Here is a 9,895-nt window from a genome sequence, read left to right as displayed (position 1 = left end):
GGATAGATATGCAGAAGTTTGACTTCAGCAAGCAGGTGTCTGATTAATGGAACAGACTTCCATCTGTTGTGGAAGTGGATGGATTGAATAAATTCAAGGGAGATGAACTAGACAATTTCTTGAAAGGTATGGATGGGTGAACTTTTTTTTTTTTTGTTGAAGCTGTGTAAGCTTTTATCTTTTTTCAATCATTTGCGATTACTATTACAATCGTTCCCTCCAATGAGACGATCAAGGAGTTTAACTTCTCTCTGGCCAGAATTACTAGGAGGGAGCGGTGTCTTAAAGGCAGTTTCCTTCTGATGTAGTATGGTTTTAGGTTCGTCATGAAGTAGGCCATTTTGCTCATTGTATACTGTCTGTAAATTGCGTCGTCTGTGGCTGAGTTAGTCTGTCTCAGGCGTAGATAGCAAGGTTCCTCCCCCCCAGAAAAGAGGTTTTTCGTCCAGCAAAACAGACAAATCGACCATATAACACACGCAATTAACAGACATTAGACACACAGCACGGCAGATGAATTTAATTATTCGGGTGGTCTGAATATAATAGGTTTGTAAATTGCGTCGATTTTCTGTTTACTGGATGGAAAACCGGAGTTTTCGGGAGAACAAAAAACCATGCTACTCGCGACTGAGACCGACTAATTAAGCCGCGTTAAGAAAAAGCCCCATAAAAATTACACGGCATCAATAGGAATCGAACTCAGGTCTTTAGCACCCGTTGTGGGGAAGACGGTGATTTTGCCAACTGCTAACGTTTAGGGCGCAATTCTCTGCAAATAATTAACAACCTTGTATTCATTCCTGTTGTCTCCTTTGAAGCAGAGGTGTGGTTCCAACGTACATGTTTCAAACCTGTTACTGAGAATGCAACCGTTAATCCGACAACTCTCTAGGGCTTGCTTTGAACACTTACACAGCAGGTCTCCAGGTGCTCACAGGAAAGCCCCAGAATGCTGTAAATTTTCCCACTTTATCAGGAAGTCGGAAATTTAGCTAACAACTTTCACACGGATGTCTGCCAAGAGAACCAATCTCAAATACCCTTACACCTCGGCGCATGTGCTGTGGACAGCGTGCCAAAAAGGCGATGTAATCATGGAGTTTAACACAATACATGGAGTTACTGTGAAATTTATTTTCACAGTAACCTTCATTGGCAAGCACACTGCAATTTGATTAACTCCAAAACTTCATTTCCTCCTCCCAAGCCATTATGCTTTTAGTGGAAATTTTCAGGATCTCGACATACAGTTGGATGCACTCTGTAATTGTGGCGAAGAAGAGACTTGGCACCATATATTGCATGAATGTTCCTACTTACATTGATCTTCATATGGACTGCACCTCCTGACTGCCCCCCTCTCATCCGAGCATCGTCGCCTCCATATCCTTTGCCAACGACCTGTTCCAACACTACTAATCTGAAAAGACAAATACAACAACCCCTGTGAACACCGCTACAGCCGTCTAGTCCTCTGACACTTTTCGTCTCTAAATCTTCAACTCGGCAACCTTATCTTAGCTAATAAGTCACAGTGCCTCATCCCCATATACTGTACCATAATACCCACTGATCTCGGCCTAGCTATGTGGGCTTTCCTTATTTTAGATGAATCTGATCAATTCTGTTACCGTTTCACTTTTCTTGAACAAATGAATGTTATAACTGGGAACATCAGACTGTGAACTGAAGCTGCTAACCTGTGTATTCTCCTACCTATGTAGGATGTCCTGATGGCGATTCATTGGATATAATTTTGGAATGCCGAGCCAGATATCGTTCTCATTTGTCAGGCTACCTGGTTGCAAGGGTGCTGCTGCTTTCATTGAGGTGGGATATTCTGTCGGCGGTCTCCCCCCTCGCCGTACGAGCGAAAGTACATCCAGGTACTTTCACTTGTTGACCCTCTCTTATTGACCTGTACGCGCTCTGAACTTAGGTGGGATATTCTGACGATTCCTCACTTTCTTTCAGTCCTGGGAAACAACTTTGTCTTGTTGCAGCTCTTCGGACGCTACTGCATCTCCAGTGACTATACGGAGGATCTGATTCTTTCTGCTAATGACATGCTCCTTCTTATCATGAGGTTCCTTTGCTGTCTCGCATTATCAGGAGTGGGATTTCTGGAGATGACGGTATACGCCTTCTTCTGATCATGGGAAGCGCAAGCTTATGTCAATGATCTTATATCACTGTGGCTGCTGACAGCAGAGTCCGCCTGAAGGCCCTGGCAAACCAGATCCTCCATACTCTTCAAGGATGGGCCGCAAGAACAATCTCCATTTATCCCCAACTAAAACTAATTCTCTCCTCAAAGGCAAGCTGGATATCAGAAGAACCCCGCTCATCAGAATCAATGGAACAAAGAAGTTTTCAACAGAATTAAAGTACCTGGGAGTTATCGTCGACACAGTTTGCTCATTCCAACTTCATCTGAAATACCTCACAAAAAAGATACGAAATTATGCAGCCCTGGTTGCCAGTGTCTCGCGTCTCACCCGGAAGACCTCATCTTTATTCTTCAAAACAGCTTTCACGCCAATAATAACATGTCTCTATAACAAATTACTTTTGTTACACAAATACTTTTGTTATAGAAATTACTTTTGTTATACAAATTACTTTTGTAATACAAGTACTTTTGTTATACAAATTACTTTGGTATATCAAAATATACCAAAGCTACAACTGCCACAAAAAAAATGATACTTTATTATTGTTATTATTATTATTATTATTATTATTAAGGAAGCTCAGGCTGCTCTTGCAGAGCCCAGCCAGAGTGTCATGGGCAACCTGGCTGACCTTCGGTAGTGGTGGTAGGCAACGTTGGGTCCCACTAGGGGCCCTGTGGCCAAGCAGCCAGAGACATAATAACAGAACAAAACACCATACTTCATAAACCAGACATGAGACTTTTTCTGGCTTTTGCAGCAGTACGGCATTTGATCATAGAGCACATACGGCGCAAATGTGGGAAATCAACGGTGGCGTCTGACCCTAAATACTATGCTACTATGAGAATGGGATCATTCTCTTTGTTTGAGTGCCTTCGCAGCTAACTCTGACTCTTGCTTTCTCATCCATATTCTTTCGGAAGGGCCCTCACCTCCTTAGGTTACTGCTCTTCATTTGCCTTGTGTGGATGCCTTCCTCTTACATTCCCCACCCCCATTCTTGTCTTCCCTGCTCTTAACTGTTTCACACTGTCCACTCTTTTCCTGGAACACATTTGCTCTTGTTCTGGCCAGAACAATGGTGGTCCAGTGAATGTTCCTCTCCTCCTTGCTTTGTTCAGCTCCCCCTGCAATGGGCTGATGCTGGGGGGTTCCTTTCTGATGATTGAGTCTCCTGATGAATAAGTGACCAGTTGAACAACAGAAGAAACACACCACTCACATAACTGACACTGGCTGGTTTTGCAAAGTTGTGCAGCATCACAGAGATTGCTTAACGAGGATTTGAAGGAAATCACAGGAAATGCGTAACAATCACGTTACGTCCACTATACTCAATATGAGCAATGTTTTTTGCGGGTTATAATCACTGTCCTCCCACACTAGGCAATTACGAGATTTTCTTTCGAATCTCGTAAATAAAGTGCTTAAGTTTCGTGTGCTGTTTTCACTTCGGTCTGAGTTAGCCTAAGGGGAGGATTGCGAAGTCCCCCCCCCACCGGGACAGAAGTTTTTCGTCCAGCAAAACGCAAACCGACCAGAGAACACACGCAGTTTACGGACATAATACACGTGTTCGTAGATGGGTTATTCTCGGGTAGCTCTAATACCACAGTTTTTTTTTAATTACCCTATACATGGAGTGAGGAACAATGGCCATCCACCCCCATTGAGTAGAAAAGATCTAGATTCAAATACTGTCAATGACGTGAGGAACTCTTATGCTTTTTCACTCTTGGCTGAGTTAGTCTGTCACACTTTTCTTCCAGCTAAAGAGACAAAATGGTACATGTGTTATATCATAAATAAATTCATGGACATAATACACATGGGTAGATGAGTTTGTTTTTGGTAACCCAAATATGTTAATTTCCTTTTTTCCATACATGCATATTCTGCTTGGTGAGCAGCCGCTATGGTGGAATTGCTTTTCGTGGGTATTGCCATATGAGCTGAATAACCGTTGCGTTATTTTACAAATTTTGACGAAATGATTCTCAAAAAGTGAATCGGCTTCGAAATCGGACTATTGCTTATATTTTTTAAGAAAATAGTTTGAAATCTAATAGATATTAAAGTGGATTTAAGATCCATCTGAATTCCTCTGTGCTGTAATATAATTCGCAGTTTGATGAAGCGTTTTCCACACAAAAAGCACAATATGCCCACTATCTTGCTTACAGAATTTTCACGCTGGAGTACATCACTAACCAGTTAAAAAAAAAAAAAAAAAAATATATATATATATATATATATATAATGATAAAATTAAAAGTAATTAATAAAAAATATTGAGGTGCAATTTCTGTTTCTCTTGCCTTTCCCATTTTCTTGCATTTTCTACTCATACATAGTATATATATATTCTGCTTTGTGTTTAATGTCACCTAACTTGCTAAATCCGACCGAATAACATCAAAAAGATTGGATTCAAAACTGGCACTTCTTTCATTAGCGCACCCAGTGTTTTTTTTTTTTTTTTTTGGGAGGGGTTCGGCATCAGAGTGGCTGCGACCTAAAGAAAAAAATTACTGTTTTTTTTTTTTTCTTTTGATGTGTCTACCTGTTTGGAAGCTGAAATCAAAGTGGCTCACATCTTGTGAGCATGGGCTTGGCACACCCAGGGTCCTGAGCTAGATATCATCATTCTTTTCTTTCTTGATGATTCCTTTCTACTTCTGACACACTCTCTCTCAGGGTAACTCGGGATTTTTTTTTTTTTTTTTTTTTTTTTGTCTAGTGCAGCATAAGCCTCGGGCTTCCTTGCACCATATGGCTAATAATAATAATAAACAGTCACTACCCTACAGAGTAGTAAGTTATGTTACTACTCTGGGCACCACATTGTAGTAACATATCTTACTTCTCTGTGCACTACCCCTTAGCGCGCCTCTGGCGGCTTTCCGTAATGAACCTGTATATATTGCGTGTAAGCAACCCTGTTACACAGTGCGTTGCTTGGGAAGTGTTGAATATTGGTCATATTTTATGGTTGCTGCATGTTTTTTTTGCGAAGTGTTTATGGTGTTACTTCTTTAGTTATTCGAGGAATAGTTTGCGAATTTTCTGTAGTAAGGTGTAGCGATGGATAGTATCAGTACTGGCGTCTTGGAAACTCTTGTCAGTGCTTTTCAACTAGAAAAGGGAACTGCTGAAATAGCGAAGTGTCAGGTAGCGTTAGCATCATTCATTCATTGCGTATACAGGGTATTTCATACCGGTGTATGTCTTGATTGTTTTTAGGTGTTGACTATTTGTTGTCGGTGGTGGTGTTTTTGTCGTATTTGGGCAGAAATTTTTGAATTAGGTGTTAATATTTGGGTATTTATTGTTATTTAGATTTTACGATTTCAAAATTAAAATTTTACCATTTCTCTACAGGAGAGTTGTTGGCTAAATTCATTATTTGGGTACCATTTGTCTCCGCTCAGTGGGCGTGGTCATAGAACGGAGTGATTGTACGGTCGAGTTCTGTGATTGGGTGATTATTGTGAAGGCGCTTTCTTTCTGATTGTTTTGTGTCGTCGAGGAGGGGGTTGCGTAGCTTAGGTAGGGTGTTTGGTAATACTCCAGAACACGGTGCCCCTTTGAAAACCACGTCGGGAAGATGGAGAAAAGCAGTGACGTACGGTTCGTAACTCCGCCCATTCACTGCCTTCCCCCTCTTCTCGACGACTGCACATGGCGAATGTCATGCGACAAATCAGTATGGCGGAGCTGAAAAACAACGAAATTAACGGCAATACAATTTTTTTCGGAGCAGCAACCAAAATAATTATACATAAAAATAACACAGTAATTTTTTTTTCAAAATGAAACAAACTAGACGCAGTAAACGACCAATTTTCACCAAATAACTCCCGAAGTCGCATAAAACGGGAACCTAAAAACCTAACCATTTTTCACTAAACAGAAATGAAAAACATGACTCAAATTTTATATATATATATATATATTTTTTTTTTTTTTTTTTCCTCCAACGACTGGTTTTTGCTTGAATCCCTCCCGAAGTTGCGTAAAAACTAACCTAAAAACCCAACGTTTTTTCGTAAACAGAAACGAAAGTCAATTAACACGTGCAACAAAGAACAATAAAATTGCTCTTTGCATAAGTAAAAAAAAAAGGTAAAGTGCAGCCATTATCAACCCACTGCAGGATGGATGCCTCCTCAACAATTCATGCTGAAGGAAATGGACCATAATCTGCCACACTGGTCCAGTGCGGGTTGGCAGATCGACCGTATTCAGCAGTCAGGGGCTTGAACCCCGGTCTACTCAAAGAGCGTGTGCTACTGCACTCCCGCTCCTGACCACTCGGCTACGGAGGCCGTTTGTTGTTTTTAGGTGTTGACTGCATTTTCTGCAAATTTTGCATAAGTACAAAATGGCAACATAGAATTTTCTTTTTTTTTTCTTAAAGAATGCAGCGGACACAATACTAGGTTAATGATATGTGAAAATAACACAGAAATACAAATTAAACTCGCCTCATCAGTCCTGGCCTGTAGGCTTGTATATCTCCCGAACCCCCTGCAGGAAAGCCATCATTCGATTTTCGCTGCCAGAGTGCATACAGTGCCACATATATTCCCGGAGGTATGAGTCGAACTGACCATATGCTGTTCTAAATGGCAGTTGCCATTGAATGGCACTCCATGTTCCCTCGATACTGTTGGTGTTTGCTCCAGTTTCAGGGTCAGTAAAATGAAGCGAGTGGTTTACTGCTATGTGCTTAAAACCTTCATCCTCCAGACAATCATAAGACTTCCAGCAGTCCGAAACAATAGTTGTTCCGGGAAAAATGGAAGTTTTAATGATGTCAAGGAGTACTTCTGTACTCCTATTTTCAACAACCCTGAAAAAACACCGTGATGTGCCTCGTTCAATCCCACCAAACACCCAGTGCCCATTCACTCTTTTTCCTCTATTATACTTCCTCTTTCCAAACTTGCTCTCATCAATTTCAACCACAACACCCTCGCCGCCTATCATACTCCTTTTGTTCAAGCACAGCTGCACATACGCCTCTTGACAAAAACTGCACCAGTCACTCACCGTGGTTTGATTTGCACCCATCTCACTCGAAACATATTCTCACGGTACCTTCTCTGCCCAATAATGGGTGAGAAGGACCTCAATCATTTACTTTCAGAAAACCATGATCCCTTGCGTACAGACCTTTTAATGTGATGAGGATTGGCCCCTTTCTTTCTGCACACACCTACTCAAATCTATCCCTAATGCCCTTTCACTCGGCCAATCTCATCACATCCACACTGAAAACCTTATACTCAGAAGCAATCAAATTCACATTCATACCCCATTCAACCACAGTCTTACATCCGTCCCTTTCCAAACCATGCAACATTCTCTCACTCACTCGCTCCATTGGGACTGAACAAAGACAAAAAGAACCAAAGAAATAAAAAAAAAAAAAAAAAAAAATGTGACGGCGACACATGGCAGAAAAAAACAAAGAAACAGTTTACCTGCAGGATGGAACGGGATAACGACACAAATTCAGGACCATGTGGCAAGTAGCAACAAAGCACCGGTCACAACAGAAACCAGCAACAAGTAGCAGTAGCAGAGCACCGGTCACAACAGAAACCAGCAACAAGTAGCAGTAACAGAGCACCGGTCACAACAGAAACCAGCGACAAGTAGCAGCAGAACACCGGTCACAACAGAAACAAGCATTCAAATGAAAGTATATGACAAATTTTGCATTTAGCGCTCCAGTGACGTTGTGTCACGTCCACCTGAAATGAAGAGGGGATGCATCAGTGGGCAGAGTCACAACCTGTCAATCACTGATTTCCCCCATTCTGACAGCCAATTACAAGAGTGCACCCTATATTGGAGTATGGCCGGGTGTTTATTTCCCGCCCATCCTGCTGTTTTAAAATCGGAAAACTAGTTGCTGATTTAAAAACAGTGACAAGTATGGGGGGGGGGGAAATCACTCTAGGCCAGCCGTTCCCAAACTGTGCACCGTGGCGCCACAGCAAACTCACAGGGGTGCCTCGGGATGTTTTGAATTTTCGAGGTTAACACAGCGATACTTGAAATATATCGGACACGGTGCGGACTACTAGCTCGAGGTAGTCGGTTTCGACATTTCTACTCGCCCTGGAAACAATAAACTGAACTGTTGGGTATTTCTTTTGGCTTAGGGGTGCTGTGAAAAAATTAATGTTCACACTAAGGGTACTGTGAACTGAGAAAGTTTAGGAACCTATCCTCTAGGCATATCAATCTAGGAGGACAGTGGGTGGAGAAAGCAGTGAGTGGCACCTGCCAATCACTGCTTTGTTCCTGTCCACTTGTCAACATATGGACTAACAACCCAAGATTCCAAGATCTGGAATTTTACCGAGTTGTATTCCCCCATCGGTTTAATCTAAATGACATTTTTAGACTAAACCAAGGATGGCAAATAACTGCACTTCTGAAATAAATGCCAACCGATTTTTGTTAAAATTAAAAAATCAATAATTGCAATGATGAGGAGTCATAGTTAACTGTTGTTTATGTAGCTGATTTTGTCCACTGAAGAATGAACATCATATACAGCTGTTTTGTGTGTGTGTGTGTGTGTGTGTGTGTGTGTGTGTGTGTGTGTGTGTGTGTGTGTGTGTTTTCCAAAAAAAAAAAAAAAACACACATCCACACAACACAGGTGGGGGGAAACAGTTGATTGGAAAAATTAAATTTAGAGAAACTGTAAAATCTTAACAATAATAATTAGTCAAAAGTCGAATTCAAAACTTTTGATCTAGGGTAATACTCCAGGATCTGGTTACCCCTCCGTACTTCAATTAAAAGTCAAGAAGAAGGCAGTGATTGGCAACTGCCACTAACTGCTTTCCCCTGCCCTTGTCCTCCTTGGACACACGTGACATCCCAATATGTCGCAGCCTAAATAAAGAAAAACAGAACGGTACGGAACTAAAATAAATACAAATTCTTAAAAACAACTCCATTTTTTGCTTGAATCCCGAAGTCACATAAAAACAACCTTTTGTCTAAACAAAAACAATGACTTCAATACAAGGAGAACTCACTCCTAGCCGTGGCCAATGACCAGTTTTCTGCTTGAATTCCACCCAAAGTCACGTAAAAACCTAACCTTTTTTTTTTTTTTTTTTTTATACTAAACAAAAATGACTACTTGAATACAAAGAAAACTCACCTCATCAGTCCTCACATGCCGGCTGGTACACTTAGCAAATTCCACGAATAAAATCCATTATTATGTCACTGCTGCCAAAGTGCTTACGCCACCACATAAACTCTGAGGTAGGAGTTGAACTGATCATCGACTGTTCTTGATGGCAGTTGCCGTTTAATAGCACCCCACGAACCGTCTATACTGTTGGTGTTTTCACCAGTTTCAGGATCGCTGAAATGAAGTGAGTGATTAACAGCTATATGTTGAAACCCTTCACCTAGACAATTGTAAGACTTCCAACAACTATACTATAGTAGTACCAGGTAAAATGGAAATCATAATGATGTCCAGGAGAACTTCTTTAGTCAGAATCTCAACAACCCTGAAAAAACACCATGATATATCTGACTCAACTCCACCAAAGACCCAATGCCCATTCACTCTTCTACCTCTATTGTACTTCCTTTTACCAAACTTACTTTCAACAATCACACTTACACCGCCAATCATACCACTCTCTTTCACACACACATATCTACAC

At 41.1% G+C, this 9,895-nt stretch overlaps 1 protein-coding gene across 1 annotated transcript in view; it reads left to right on the top strand.

The window, feature by feature from the left end:
* Positions 1-5,112: 5,112 nt before the first annotated feature.
* The window catches only part of AIMP3 (aaRS-interacting multifunctional protein 3), an 82,025-nt gene continuing 77,242 nt past the window's right edge, over positions 5,113-9,895 (top strand). Inside the window, exon 1 of the mRNA XM_090381561.1 lies at positions 5,113-5,351. Within this exon, the coding sequence (XP_090237687.1) occupies positions 5,265-5,351 (87 nt within the window). The 5' untranslated portion in view covers positions 5,113-5,264. The remainder of the gene's footprint in view (positions 5,352-9,895) is intronic.

Source organism: Mastigoproctus giganteus, chromosome 9 (genome assembly GCF_048544385.1).
Source record: "Mastigoproctus giganteus isolate SK-2022 chromosome 9, ASM4854438v1, whole genome shotgun sequence".
Classification (NCBI taxonomy): Eukaryota; Metazoa; Arthropoda; class Arachnida; order Uropygi; family Thelyphonidae; genus Mastigoproctus; species Mastigoproctus giganteus.
The sequence above is the reverse complement of the archived record's forward strand: the minus strand, read 5'-3'. Positions and strand labels throughout refer to the sequence as shown.